Source organism: Daktulosphaira vitifoliae, unplaced genomic scaffold (genome assembly GCF_025091365.1).
Source record: "Daktulosphaira vitifoliae isolate Bord-2020 unplaced genomic scaffold, ASM2509136v1 Scaffold_3, whole genome shotgun sequence".
Classification (NCBI taxonomy): Eukaryota; Metazoa; Arthropoda; class Insecta; order Hemiptera; family Phylloxeridae; genus Daktulosphaira; species Daktulosphaira vitifoliae.
The window spans coordinates 37,193,442-37,209,967 of NW_026099574.1; the positions used below are offsets into that span (position 1 = coordinate 37,193,442).

At 23.7% G+C, this 16,526-nt stretch overlaps 1 protein-coding gene across 1 annotated transcript; it reads right to left on the bottom strand.

Annotated features, from left to right (window-relative positions):
* Positions 1-1,540: 1,540 nt before the first annotated feature.
* On the bottom strand, positions 1,541-16,195 carry LOC126902141 (uncharacterized). The gene is made up of 10 exons (XM_050679167.1): positions 16,122-16,195; positions 15,125-15,170; positions 11,630-11,662; positions 7,536-7,700; positions 5,048-5,212; positions 4,742-4,897; positions 3,714-3,867; positions 3,655-3,668; positions 3,348-3,512; positions 1,541-1,754 (listed from the first exon to the last, which is right to left on the bottom strand). Exons 1-10 carry the CDS (start codon positions 16,131-16,133, stop codon positions 1,642-1,644), a joined length of 1,023 nt encoding a protein of 340 aa, XP_050535124.1. The 5' UTR covers positions 16,134-16,195; the 3' UTR covers positions 1,541-1,641.
* Positions 16,196-16,526: the final 331 nt, after the last annotated feature.

Consider the following 16,526-nt stretch of genomic DNA (forward strand, 5'->3'; position numbering starts at 1 on the left):
TATAGTAATCCTCCAATTTTTAAAATTAAACACTATCTAAAAATTCAACTATGCTATGCTGTCGTATGAGTTCTCGCAAATAAAAAGATTTAAATCTGAACTGGCACATGAGAGCTATTCTAAAATTATTAAGCAACATCTAATAGAGTTCATTTGTCAAGCAAACAATAATGTTGATATTGAAAATGCTCTTCCGAGATCCGAAGACGGATATCTTAATAATAGAGAATTGCTTCTGAGACAAATAGAAAAGACTCTTATTCCTTAAAAAGTATTCATTGGTACAATCCCAAATTATAAAAAAGTGTAAATTTGAACATTTTTTTCAGTGTTTAATCTATATTTATATTTTTCTAATTATATATTTGTCTTATTCTGTTTAATTTTTTTTTTTGTATAATTACTATTTTTTTGTTTTTATCTAAAATTATTATTATGTACATACGTGTTTTATTTTATTTTGTTTTTGAATAGTTTTCCTTATACTTGTAAATGTATACTTTTCGTTATGTGAATAAAAAGAAATTATTGTTAATAATTTGGTTTCAATTAATAAAATATTATGTATTTTAAATCTATATCATATTTAAGCTTTTAATGTGAACTACAATAAAAAAAAAAAATTCTCTCTTCGAGTNTTTAAGCTTTTAATTTGAACTATAATAAAAAAAAAAAATTCTCTCATCGAAATTTTTACAATGTGAAATTGACCATCAAAGTAAAAACCTCTCTTTTGCCTCTCGACACGGCAATATACAAAAATTTAATTATGAGTTGTACTTGTACTTGTATAATGAAGTTGTACTCAAAACATAATAGATATTATAATTTTTAACAAAAATGATTAATTTTACGATTTTGCGACCCCCGGGATATTGTGTCCGAGGCGTAGGTACCGCTGCCCTCCCTTGATACGTCCCTGATGATCCTTTATAAGTTACCTACTAGAAAACTAGAACTTTTTTTTAAAAAACCAGTCATTTTTATTTTTGTAGTTATTTAACATATGTAATTATTTAAAACTGTACTGGTTGATATTTTTATATGTAAATACATTCTTAAAGTAAACTACTGTGTACAATTGAAACAGAAAAAGTATTTTTTTTTTTTGAATTTTAGTAAACAAAAAGAAAACTATTTTAACCCCTTTACAGCATAAAATATAGTCAAAAATAGAATTTTAATTGGTTTGAAATTAATTTTAATACTTCTATTAGTAAATAAAAAACCAGATAGTTTTGTTTTTTTTGTTATTCCAGTCTTTTTTAAAAATTTTTATAAACTGGTATATATTGGTTTTAAATTCCTTAGATTATTAGGTTTACTAAACTCAAAAATGCTTAAATGGAAATTTTTTCTAGCCCAACATCTTGAGATAAAGTGAGAATGTAAGTATTTAAATAAGATTACTAAACTTTTTTAAAATAAAATTCATTAGGTAGTGTTATATTTTTATTATTATAAAAAAACATTGTGGCGCACTATATACCAATTGTGGAGTTAGAATATGGAAACTATAATTAAATTAGTACCAGTCACATAACAGTAATAAATGTAATTAATTATAATATTAATTTTTGCTTTAAATTAATCATGTAGTATTATATATTTTAATTTTTTAATAAAATTCTGAAAGATATACTATTGTGCAGGTAGATTTCCTGTTGTTGAATGAGAAAAACGAATGTATGTTTTTAAACGGGACATAAAATGATTAAATCTCTCCGGATTAAGCTTTTTTCTCAAATTTTCATCTAAAAAAAGAATAAGATTTTTAAATGAAATTTTTTAATTTATACATACAGCGTAATTTTTTTAACATTAGACATTCAATATTTTTTAAAATAATAATCATGGTAAACAAATTATTTTTGATATTTATTAGTTTACTATATTTCTTGATTTATCAATTATTAATTATTTATTTAATTCGTCCTTTAAAGAATAAATTAAAAAAATAAAGGCGTAAGCTTTTTATTTTTTTAATTGGCAACTTACATATTTAAGTAGCATATAAAATAAAAAATGTACTAATTAAGAAAATCACTGGAACCAATATTTTGGACCATTATTTTTAAAGTTACTACCATTTTAAAATAATAATAGTTATCATTAGACATTTCTTTGCCATATCAATCATCTCTCCTAGATATAAAAATATAAATAACTTCAGAAGTACTGGTTCAAAAGTTGTTATCATATTATTATTATTATTATTATTATCATTATTATTGTAAGGTATAAGAGATAAACATAAAAGTCCATCATGATTGATAAATCAAAATATATAAGAAACTAAAAAATTCTAAAAATTATTTTTTTAGCATAATTAGAAAAACTGGGAGAATTGTTTTGTGTAAAGATACATCAACATTGCTAGAACTTGGTCTGACGCATTGCCATATGCTCAGATCGCTTTGTATATAATTGTTTTTGATGTGCAAAATAAAAAGGCAATTAAGGCGGTTGACTTGATTACTATGAGCGGCACAATTTATAAAGCGGCCTTGTACCCCACTCAAGTGATATTAGTTATTGGTACTGTCCATTTTATTATCTATATTTTTTGGTAAAATTTAAATATTCATAGAAAGAGGCGAATGATGATATTTCGGTCATTATATATTGTATACATTTATTTAAAAAAAATGACAAATCAACTTTGGCATTATTAAATAATGAACAAATAAATTTTATTTGTTCAATAAATGAATTTTATGAAAATACCTAAAATAAAATTAAAACAGGCCAATCAAAATTTTCATGTTAACTCGTTGCCTTTATTTGGGGCTGCTCAAAGAATTATAAAAATTTTAATTTTGGGAAATTATTTACTCTGTAACAAAGAATTTATTTATTATTGTCATCAAACAATATTATAAATTCTTAGAAATAAACAAAAGAAAGAAGTATTTAGATGAGTAAAAATAATGTACTCTTTTATATATTGAATATTATAAATGTCAACTATTATTATATGAAATTTATATATATTATATAAATATGCCTGGTTATATTTTGTTATATTTTCGGTCCAAATTATATTAATAAACAATTAATGCAATAACAAATATTTGCATTGTTACTCAAATGAAGTGTCGAACGTTAATAGGATTATTAAATAGTCAATATAAACTCATTAATAATAATAGTCAATATAAGTCATATAAATAATCATGTAAATTGTTACGAATAATTGGAAAAATAGAAATAATTTTCCATACTTATTGAATATTTGTATAATCTTTGAATGGGTGGTAGATATTTTAATTTTTTGATCATTATGGATATATTATTTTAATTCCCACAAATAGAAGTTTAGATAGTAAAACTAATCGATAACGTACCATCTATATCAAAATATTTAATGTATTCGTCACATTCTGGGCATTTGGGTGCGACAAATGCTTTTTCCCAACTTTTCTCAGCACAATTAACTCCAACTTTATGTTTACAAGGGTGCACGGTTACTTCTTGTAACTCTTTTCTACATATACATCTTTTTATAAAGTCTAAATAAATATGTAATCATTTTACTATAAAAATATTTTAAGTTAAAAATTAATGTTTGGTATTTGTTAGGAAACAAATGCTTGACAAAATATTTAAAATTAAAAACGTTAATTTAAATATATTTAAAATTTTAAATAATACTAGCCATAAGTAATCTATTTTTATTATTTAATATAATAAATCAAAATATGAAAATTTACACATATTGAAGCAGTTCAAATTTGCAGAATGGACAAAATAAAATTTCATTTAACATTAAATTGTTTGCGCAAAGATTACAAATTTTATGTAAACAAGGAATTAAAGTCACGAATTTTCTATCTGTTTCTCCACAAATAGAACACTCTTTTTCATCTATAATTAATGAAATACATAAATGGTAATTAACTAAAAATTAAATTAAATATTTATAATATTTTTATTTTAAATAATATTAGCCACAATTGATCAATTATTGTTATAGAAGGAAATTATTTTACTATATTGATTTTATTATTTTTTTTTGTATCTGATACCACTTTTTCTCAGTTTTCATCGAACTAATTTCATTCAATAATACGTCAAAAAATTACCCTCAAAATGTAATGTTTTTTAAATTTTTTTTTTAGCTAAGGTAAATCATTTTCAGATCAGCAAGTTCAAATTTTCTTTATTATAACTTTTATAAAAATAACTTAAAAGGACCAAAAAAATATGTTAAAAATTAAATTTTGCACAGATTACTTTTTACAATTTAATAATTGAAATCAATAATAATTTGAAAAAAAATATATTTTTGTAATAATTATTTTTTTTAATAAATTCTTGTTTTTTTTACTAATTAGCAATAATCTAATTGAATTTGAATTTTAGCAAAAATATTTTTAGGAAAGTACATTTTGTTCTCTGATGAAATATATTTTGTAAACTTGTATATTTATTCATAATTAACAAAAAAAAATTTGTTTGAAAATTGTTGCCTCAAGCCTTACAAGTTTTATATTCGTTAGTCATTGAAGTGATGAAATATACAGCTCTTTTATAGTTTGTTATTATAAATTATTTTTATTATATAATTCATTTCAATCACAAATTTTTGTTGAAGTATATATGTTAATTTTAAAAAATTGTGGGTTATAAGGTTTTATGAAATATTAGACAAACGCTTGGCATCACTCTAGTAAATACTGAATTGTCAACATTAAAAATATTTAGTTCACTATTATTTAAAGAAATTTTAGTTACGTACTATATGAAATTAATTTTACTTCTATATTACATTTTGGACACTTTTCGGACTTCATATATTGCTTATAGCATTCTGGACCAATGCGATGATTGCAAGGTCTCATAATTATCATTGGATATTCTTTTTGACAGTTAATGCATTTATTTTCTATTTCATCTAAAAATTAAAGTAAATATGCATAATAAGTAAAAAATGGAGTTATACAATAACTGTTTGATGAAGCATGGTTAAATAAAAATAAATTTTAATCAGAATTGTTACGGAAGTACTATATTATTTATTTATGATATCGTGTATAATACATACATTTATTTAAATACTTTCGAAAGGGTGTATCACAAATTATGCATAGTTTATTTTGTTCTCCCAAATCATGATTGTTGGAACACAAATTTCCAACTCTATGAAAACATGGAATTATTGTGACTGATGATGCTTCTTTTTCACATTTTGTACACAAACCATGTTCGTCTAATAAAAAAAGGATCTATTTATGGAATATAAAAATAATTTTATTATATAATAAAACATTGGAAAATTAGGCAATGTTGGAAAAATAACTTGACGACGTTATTCTCGAAAAATTATTCGCGAAGATGAGAAATAATGTTTGTCAATAATGCTAATTGTCGTTAGCGTTTTTCGATTTAAAACTAGAAAATTTGATCAAATCTGCTTAGAGATATTTAAAAAACACTTTGAAAATTTTGTTAAAATCTGTTTATTTTTTACTGATTTATGAGCCTTTTTGCTTTTTTTATTTCCACGTGCATAGTTTTTAGTAAGATATGATTTTGCTTTTTACATGTCAATTTTGCTTCAATTTTATGTTAGGTAGTTTTTATTAAAAACACGTCATTTAAAGATTATATATATGATTATTAAATTTTCTTTAGTCTACCTGTTGTTTTGAATAATAATAAGTAGACTATAATGAAGTATAATTGTGAAAACACATAAGTAATTTTGTTGTCATAATATTATTTTTCCATTATTATTATTCAATTTACAAGTGGGAATAATTTTCTGGTAAACTGCTTTTGGAGTTTTACTAATGTCGTACGTCGGTAGTGCCCCAACGTGGATACAAAAGATTTACACAAATTAATTAATGTTTATATATATATATATATATATATTGACGACGAGTTCGTCGTTCAAGCTCTTCTCTAGTCCTCCCGTTGAATTAACTGATCAGCCCCAATACCTCAAATTTGTGAACTACTAATGGGGTAGAGTTTAGTCCCGTTAGAACAGTCTAGCTCAAAAGTAGCAGACTGAAGGGTGGCTCCTTGTCAGCCACTAGCACAACTACCTTTTTACTATACCCACTAAAGGACATTTAAGCCCAAAAACTAGCCAGCATGTACACTAATTATTAAAATTGACTAAAGGACCAGTAGTCCAACCTCGACTTTTGCCGCATACACACAAATTTTAATATCACGACGGATATAAAGTAATTATTGTTAACATTCAGTGGAACAAAATACACAAAAATCATACTCAATCTGAATCCAAAAAAATTTTTTCATCTTGATAATTTTGATTTTTCATGATTTATTGCAATTTTTTTGGGGTTTTTCGATATTTTTCAAATTTTGACGGCTCAACGGGCTAATTAACGTTCAGATTCAGGTTCAGTAAATTGATATACATAAAAATCATACTTATCCGGATCGACAAAAATTTTTTTCATCGCTATTACTACAGTATTTCGCCTTTTTTGGGGTTTTTTTGCATTTTACTGAAATCTGTAGGATGACCGGGCCAAATGGACTTCAAATTTGGATTCAGCAAGTCGAAATACATGTCCGTAAGTGGGTCTGGTCAAAAGTCCAGACAACTTTTTTGTTTTTGTGTGCTGGTGTAATAAATTACAGTTTTAAAACCTAACAAACCATTTGAATCTTCTTCTTCATACGTTAATAAGTTTATTACCTTTTCTTGGTAAAGTACTAGAGAAAACTCTGTTTATTTGACTAACTGTGTTAGTAAATTTGAACAGTGATATACCTGAATTTTTATTTTAATTTAGATCATTCAACGATGCACTAACTACATCGGGTTATTGATATTATATCAGATGCATTAGAAACTAATCAGAAACACTTCTGCAGCGATGTCCTTTTAGATGTAACTCAAACCTTTGAGACGCCGTAAAGGACTTTCTTTCAAGTTGAAATATATTTATTGCACCTTACTACTTAATACTTAAATTCTTGCAATCAATCCAACCAATCTTGCTAATCGCTCTTTAAAAATTCGTTATAATTTTGAACACTTACTTCAATTTGATATTTCAGCTGGTGTACCTCATAGTAGTGATGAAGCTCCCTTCTTGTACATTATTTATATTTCTGATCTTCCAACAAATGCAACTATCCTCGTAACCTATGCATATGGCAGATACTACTCTATTAGCAATTTCAAACGATCCTACAAGTGCTGGTCTAACTACAACGTCATTTATACATTCTTGTTTAAAGGTGTATCATTTGGAAGATTAAAATAAACGATCTAAAATCACACAAGTCACTTTTTCTTTATGTCTACAAAATTATTACAATCAACAACTTTAACAGACCACAAAAATCCACTGTAAAATGCATCAAATATATTTGATAAAATGTTCTTACGAATATTAACTACAGATAATATTCCTAAAAATATTTTAATTTAAAAATTGATTAATATATTTTTTCTTTACAATGCATAAAATGTATTAAAATGTTTTATATATAAATTTGTTTATTAACATTTTTATAATAATAATAATTAAAAATACACATACCAAATCTTTCATAAGATAAAATTGTATATTTTTCACAGCCAGAAAATGGACACATGTTGTTTCTATCCTTGTTAATAAATGCTGCACAATCAACACATAAGTTGTGACGACAAGGACGTGTAGATATTTTTGCAGGTTTCTTACACCATTGACAATTTTTGGCATCTAAAATTTTTTTTAAAGAAAAATTTTTTATTATTTATAAAATTATTTAATTAAATATTTTCTTTGAATTGAATTTAAATATTATTATTTTTAATTGATATTAATTATTTTTATTAATTTTTAAATTCTATGCGAAGCAGAGAATATATTAATTTTACTATGATTGTTTTTTTTTAGTTCAATGAAACCTAAATTTTTTTGGTTATTTTGTTATATTTTAATGCTAGTTTGTAACTAATTAGTAATAATGTCAAAAATTAGTAGTGATTGAAAAAATCTAATTGTAGAATTGAAACAGCGCAAAAAATTGATCAAGAAAAGTATATTTTTGACTCTGATGAATATTTCTTGTAGACCATTTATTTATGATGAACAATCAATTATTTTCTGAAAAGTTATGTATCAAGCTTTTCAATTTTTATACACGTTTGCCATAAAAGTTAAACTACTTTATAATTTCTCTGTAATAATTATAACACTAAATTATTAAATATCTATTTCATAATATATTTAATTTCTATAATAAATATTTATTCATATATTATACTTGTAAATTGGTGTAACACTAATCAGGAAAATGAAGGAAATAGTTAATTTTGCTTTTGGAATAATCCACCAAATTCTTAAAATTAAATACTTGACATAGGTTTGCATAGAAGCGTTCCTTATGAAAGTGATTTTAATCACTGTCTTATATATACTCTTCCCAACTATGCTACGTCCACCACAGATATAGATAATAAACTATTATCTATTATATATATTATCTATATCTGTGACGTCCACACGTGATCTCACTATGTTAACGCTTTTTGTTATCTAATGTCACGAAAGGTATAATGGGCTTATGATAAGTGAAATAGCTAGTATAAGTTTTCGATTAAACGTTATAATGATATAGTGTGAAAATTGCGTCTATTGTGGTTTTTTAAAAATGCACAATCGAAATTATTTGAAATTGTATTGTTTAATGCATTTTAAATATATTACTTTAATTTTCAAAAAAACAATATAAAATATACTTTATTACTTACAATTTCTTTATTAATAAAATTATATATAAATAATATTTAAATACAATATTTTTAATTATAAAAATAATGAAGAATAAATAAAATTAGATATAATAAATATAATCTATATTAAATATTTATATTAATAAGATTAAGAATATTAATTTAAACAATGGATTATATTTTATATGATAATTTAATTAATTAATTTTTTTTTAAAATCTTTCTATAGTATTATCGTAGCTTAACAATTATTGTTTTTTTATTAATATAATTAAAAAAATAAACGTATTTAATTAAATTATAATATAAAATAAATGTTGCACCTTATTGAAAATAAAGTTCTACATCATTTTACTTTCGAAAATTAAAGTATTGTTGTTTAAAGTACATTAATTTATTTAAAATGTATGCAATTGTTTTTTTTAGAATTTGAATAATTAAATTATTTATATATGTCGAAACACAAAACAGCCTACCATGGAGTAAGCGTAGAGTAATGTGGGTACGAATTCTGCCGCCTGGATATTCACATATGTCTGATTATATAATAATCACCGTGCTTGGCTGACACTCCGGGTCGGATGTGGGTGTCAAAAGGCCGTTGTTATAGGAATGATATAAGGGTAACACCTAGGTATGAAGTGCAGACGAAGTGCAAGACAAAAATACTGGGCGTACTAAGTAAGGAGCACGACAAAGTATGAGGTGCAGATGAAGTGCAAGACACAAGTACTCTGAGATGTAGAAGACAAAAGTAGGTAGGTGAAAAAGGAAGAACAAAGACGACTTGACTTAATACAGAAAGCCGGACAGCGACAACCGAGTACTGAGACTGATATATGACACAAAGCAGTAGAATCCACTGACCACGATGACCAGGTCCTTTGATTTAATAAAGTAATACGAACGATTGTCAATTTGTTCATTTTTGTAAAAGTTATGGCAGTTTTAAGTACAAAAAACATCCCGATAAAATGTAATTTTTATCGCAAACATTACATTTTTTTTTAAATTTTCGACAGCCATTTGCACATAGAAGATAAGATGTCGGGACCAATTTTTTTTTTTCATTTGATAGTATATAACATAACCTTTGATTTGATATATGTTTAAAGGACGCAGTTTTTCCGGAACATTTTCAAAAGTTCAGTTGAAAAAGATCTATGTTTTTTACAATATTTCAAGTTTTGAACGCCACCTATATAAGGGGAAATTGTCCAATTTTAATAAAAAGTATGTCAAATAAAATATGTACTTATAATATATTTAGAAAAAAAAAATTTGTGCTGATGTATACATTTTTCAAAAAGTTATAGCATTTTTAAGTTGAAAATTTAAAATCCAAAATCGAAAATTTTAACAAAAAATAGTGTTTTTTTAACTACGGCAGCCGTTTAAATGTAGAAGATAAAGTGACGGGACAAATTTTTTTATTTTATTGTATAGTACATAAAATAAGCTTTAATTTGATATTTGTTTAAAGGACGCAGTATTTCCGGAACATTTTCAAAAATTAAGTTGAAAAATTAATTTTTGTAAAAAAGTTGCTATTTTAAATACCCCCAATGAGCAGGTTAAGTGATAGATTTTCAAAATAATGGTATCAAATAAAAGAAAATTATCTAAGGTTTTAGTATAAAAAAAAATTATGTTGATTTGTTGATTTTTGAAAAAGTTGTAGAAGTTTTAAGAAAAAAAATTGAAAAAAATGACAAAATTTATCGATTTTTAAATTTGTAATTTTTTGGAGAATTTCGCCCGTTTACGGGAAACGAGGGAATTTTTTTCAATTTTTAAGGGTAATGTCTTCAACTAGATACGATATGTGATCTTTTGACGTATTTTTGAAAGAAATCGGTCCAGTGAGAACTGAGAAAAAGTGGCAACAGACATAAAAAAAAAACTAATAAAAAAAACACATCATAGTAAAATAATACTTTCTCAATTTCGCATTGAAGCTAAAAATACTCAGTGTTCATAAAAATGTTCATAACCAAAAAAATAAATCATATAAATTTATTATCTATAGCAAATACATTAAAGTGACGTGAAATGATATATTATTAAATATTTTAAAACTCTTATTTACAATTCAAAACAGTTAAATAGTAACATGTTCAATAGTTCTTTAAGAAAAATAAAAATTTTACTATTGAACTTTGTTAATTATTTTTACGAATAATATGAAATCGTTAACTATTGCAGCTTTATCGTTCATCTTGTTCGATGTATTTTTATTGACATCGTGTAATAATGAGATCGCTATTAATATACTGAATTCATTTCTTAAGTCAGAAAAATGGGAAAAGTCAGAAAAAGAAATCGGTTTAGTGAGAGCTGAGAAAAAGTGGCAACAGACATAAAAAAAAAAAAAAAAAAACACATCAAAGTAAAATTAATACCTTCTCAGCTTCGCATCGAAGCTAGAACAACATGAAATAGTTAAACGGAAAATAAGCCATTTTTATTGAGAAACAATATAATTCAACTTGTCTTATACATTTTTTAATTTGATATTGATACTAGATACAAGACACTAAAGCTAAAACGTTTTTTTTTAGCATACCGTGTGCTTATAAAAATTTTAACAAATCTGATTAGAAATTTTTTAAAAGTACTCTGAAAATTTTGTTTAAGTTTGTTGATTTTTCACTGAGCTATGATGTTTTTTTTAATACGTGAATGTCGATCGTGATGCACGGTATATCTTTTTTATTACCTTGATAAACTTTTTTTTTGGAGATTCTCTATTAAGAAGCTTCATTTTAAAAAACTGAACTTAATTTTCATTAAAACTTATAAAAAAGTCACTTAATAGTTTAAATTAAGGAATTGTTTTTAATTTACACGTGATTAATTAAATTTTTTAAATTAGTTACAAATGTTTTTATGTCTTATTTAATATATTCTTACTTTTATTGCCGTCCACTGATTCCAAGTTGAATACTTATGAAATTCATAAACATATAATAAGAATTAATTATTTGTGTATAGTATTATTTAAAATTAAAAATATAAAAAATACTTTGCTCAAAAAACCACAAATATTTATAAAAAATCGTGAATATGTATTTTTGAACAATGTTACCATCATCAGCGCTAAAGACACACTCACGCTTTTTTAGTTAAATATTTTTTAGTTTTTAATTAATATTTTTAATTCAAAACAATTCATAAACAATTTAGCATAAAATAAATATTGGTAAATATTCGTTAAAGTGAGAACTAAATATTAAACACATTAGTAGAGCAACGAAGTCAAGACTTTCAAAAACTAAACAACATTACCCTCATATTGTTCCAAAATGAAAAAAAATATTTTACAAAATTTATGCAAGATTGAATATTTCTAATGGAAAACTCAAAGGAGTTAAATATTGGATCCAATAGATAATTTTCTAGTTTAGTATGAAACTTTTCTACAAAAATGATTATTATAAGTGTCACGAAAAATAACTTATTTTAACTATAAAAATAACGGTTTATTTTAAAAGTATATGTTTTTACAAAAAATATGTCAAACAGTTGCATTACATTTATTTTTTTGTAACTCTCTATCTTTTTTTTTTTGTATTGATAAGTTGTTTAATAATTATATAAATATATTTTTTACTTTATCTTACTAATTAATTTTTCACTTTTATTCATGTCTATTTAGTTATATTTGAGAAGTTTATATTAAAAAATTATAATCCAATTAATATTGTGCTTTATACCATTATTGCTATAAAAAAATTGATGAGTAATTCTAACAATTTTTTTTGTTTTCGTATTTTGAACAGTTTTTGCTAAATTAAGCAATGTAAAACCAATATTTTATGTATACAATAACTATAAATATTTTTAATCTCTTAAGAACTTTTTAAAATGTGACTGTCATCGTATATAATATATTTATATATATACTAGATATATATAATACTAGATACTAATAAATAAAGCTTGGGTTTTAGTGAATGTCACATATTTCATAGGGTTATCATAGAAAATGCACTTCAAGAACAAATTTCTATTTATGTAATGGAGAGTTACTTCTTCTGGAGAAGTACAACTTCTATTTTGTAATTTTGCAATTTTTAAGAATTTTTTTTATCATTTTTAGGTTATTTAAATGTATTTTAGAGCATAAATAGTCAAAAAAAAAGTATATGTATTAATTTTCTAATGTCATGTATGAAAATATTCATAAGCAAAATTTGAATGAGTTTAGAGGGATTTAGCCCCCAAAAATTATGAAAATTTATCATTGATAATATTTTTAAAAATCAAATCAACGTATACAAAAAATAAAAATTTTTATTCAGAGAACTGCTTGATATTTTTTTTAAGGCATTTTTAATAGACTATATTATTTGTCATTTTTAATTTTTTTAACACTCACACAAAAAATTTAAAATTATATCCGTATAACAACGTAATTTTTACTTTAAGGTGTTTAAGTGCATAATATATTTACTAGTAAGTTATGCACTTCAATATTAGGCTATGATAAATATCAATAAATTTAGAACTATAGATAATGAACAATAATTTTTATTTTTATCTAAATATTTACTTTAAAATATTAAATTTTTTGATGTATCGAATAAAACGGGTGTTTAAGTTAATACCGACGAACAGAAAGTGGATTTGAAATAACACCATTTCTTGAGTTAATAAAAAGTATAAAATTGCGATCAAAATTATCACGTATTTTTAAGCTATCTATCATATGCTTGAATGACCTTCAGTAGTATGGTTATTTTTAAGAATATCATATTACAGTGTCATGCTTTTCATTACATTCTAAAAAAACTGAGAGTTACAAAAAAAATTATAAAATACAATTTTTAGAAAATTTAATAAAAAACAACTTGTGTAATTAGTCCTAGAAATAACTCTTTGTTGAATGTAAGCATAAATAAAATAAAAAAACAAAAATTTCCGATAAATATGAAAATAATTTTAGTAATTTTTTTACTACTATAATAAGTTATTTTCGATGTAAGTTATAATAATCCACTATGCAGTAAAGTACTGAATAAATATAGTGTATTTTTATCACTTTTATTACGTATCATATTTATCAAGATAAATAAAACTATAAAATTACTTCTTTGGTTCGATTTTTAATCTTCTTGAGCTATCTTTTAATCTAGACTAAATTTTGTAAAACAATTTTTTTTTATTTTGGAAAAATATTGGGGGTAAGATTGTGAAATATTTAAAAGTTTTAATTTTATTGTCACCCTAGTGCACATATAAGAAACTTAAAATAATAATATTATAGCTTACAATAATTTTTTGTCGACACAGACAAAGAGTTAAAAATTAAAAATTGATTTTTACAAATAATGTATTTTCAGGGTAGACACTTAAAATCTTTGATGATTGTAAAAAAATTTGTTAGTAAATTTGTCATCTCAAAAAGATCAATTGTTGCTTTCACTTTTTATAATTATTAAAAAATATCCATTACTAAAGGAGTTACAGAAAATGAAAATTTTCGAATAACTGAGAATTTTATGATTAAACTAATTTCATAACTTAAAGTTAATATTAATAGTTATATTGTATCTAAATAACTCTATAAATTTTAATAATTTTTAAAATTGTATCATATATTATCAATCATGAATAGTCATATTAAAACATTTGAATTATTTGTTATGTTATTAAATCAATTTTTTAATGGAAATTTCTAATTTATTAATTCATATTTAAAAATGTTAGTACTACTAAAATTGATCTACGATTTTTTATAAAGTATTTAGGAAGATTCTAAATAATAAAATATTTTTTTAAATAGAATGATAATTTACTATTAATCAGATAATATTAACTATAAGCTGAGAAATTCGTTAATAACTAAAGGATAATTCATATTCAAGTTTCATCATGTTCAGTAAAACATTCTACATATTATATAGTCAAAATATCATTTCTAATAATAGGTTACAAAAAAAATAATTTTGAACTAAAAATCACTCTACTATAAAGTGTAAAAATTTGAGTTAGAAACTTTTTATTCTATGGCGACAAATTTTATTTTCAAAGCAATAATATTTTTATTAACCTACAACATTACGTTTTTGAGAATTTTTAAACTATTCCCGTGACTCAAAAATATATATTAGTGTTATATAATAGCCACATTATTTAATTAAAATATGAAATCTTATCGTATTTTAAATTTAATAATGTGTAAACAAATCATTATCATTGTCACATATAATTAATGATTTTAATTAAAAACAAAGGTTTTGTAAAAAAAAATATATACAATAATTGGTATTGNCAAAGGTTTTGTAAAAAAAAATATATACAATAATTCGTATTTTCTGAATACAGAGAATCATAATTATAACGAAAAGTGATGCTTATATCAAATATTTAGTTGCTAATTATTGAAAATAGATGAAGTATTACACTGAAACGCTATACATATAATGATGGCATATGCTGTGAATTTATTCTGAAAAAAAAAATTAAATATTTTTATTTTTACTTTTTTTGGTANCGCTATACATATAATGATGGCATATGCTGTGAATTTATTCTGAAAAAAAAAATTAAATATTTTTATTTTTATTTTTTTGGTAATTTTTATGTTTTAGGTGAGAGTAAAAAAAGTTTATTTTTTAATTTTATAAAAAAATGTTCGATGTTCAAAGATGATCGAAGGCGGTGATGAAGACGATTCACCGCCTTTTTTTAAAAACTATGTTTTGTTTTTTTACAATTTTCAGGAGTTCCAAATAAACACATTTTTTTTTTGTAAAATTAACAATGGAAATAAGGTTGTTCAATCAAAAAATTACAAAATGTAGATATAAAATTATTTTGAAATGGAGAAAACGATATACTATTTTTGTAATGGTTATTTGAAAAAATTTTATGGCTATTTTTCAAATGTTTATATGTTGATTTTAGTAATTTTCACGAAATAAATTTAAAAAAAACCCAGCACAGGGGGGTCGTGGCACAGTGGTGACGTGGCAAAGTTGGATCAAGTATAATGATATCTGACAGTGATTAAAATCACTATCAAAAAAAAACGCTTCGATGCAAATCTTTAGATAGTGTTTAATTTTAAAAAATTGGTGTATTATTCCAAAAGCTACATGATCTGCTAGTTCCTTATTAATATCCTAATTAAGATAAAGTTTGTCGAATGAAAAAGGGATTATTAAAAAATATTATATCTCATAAAAAAATAGATCAACACAATTTTTTTATGCACTTTTCAATAAGTTATAGCATTATAAAGTTAAAAATATAAAAAATAAAATCGAGAATTTTCACACGATAATAGCATTTGGTGGCCATTTTCACCACGAAGTCAATTCTAGAGGTCAAATTTTTTTTTTCATAATAAAGTACATTATATTAGCTTTAATTTAATATATATACAAAAGTGTCAGACCTTCCGGAACATTTTCAAAAGTCAAGTTGAAAAAGTTCATTTTTTGTGAAAAAGTTGTCATTTTGAATCGCCTTCTGTGGGCAGGGAAAGGGTCAAATTTATAAAAAAAAATATATAAAATGATAGGTAAATATCTAAGGTATCTTTAAAAAAAAATTATATTGATTCGGTCATTTTTAAAAAAGGGCAATTTTAAGTAAAAAAAAAGAAAAAATATCGAAAATTAGCGATTTTTAAATTTGTAATTTTTTTGGAGGTTTCCCCCATTTACGGGGAATGAGTGAAATTTTTTCAATTTTTAAGGATAATGTCTTCAACTAGATACGATTTGTGATCTTTTGACGTATCGTTGAAAGAAATCCGTTCGGCGAGAGCTGAGAAAAAGTGGTAACAGACACAAAAAAA

What these genes read in the sequence shown, in the direction of transcription:
- LOC126902141 (XM_050679167.1), bottom strand. An exon ending in ATCAGTGGACGGCAATAAAA is followed by an intron (nt 7,701 to 11,629) that starts GTAAGAATATAT and finishes AAAAAATTTTAG; the next exon opens with ATGCCAAAAATTGTCAATGG. An exon ending in TTTATCTTATGAAAGATTTG is followed by an intron (nt 5,213 to 7,535) that starts GTATGTGTATTT and finishes TTTTTTTATTAG; the next exon opens with ACGAACATGGTTTGTGTACA.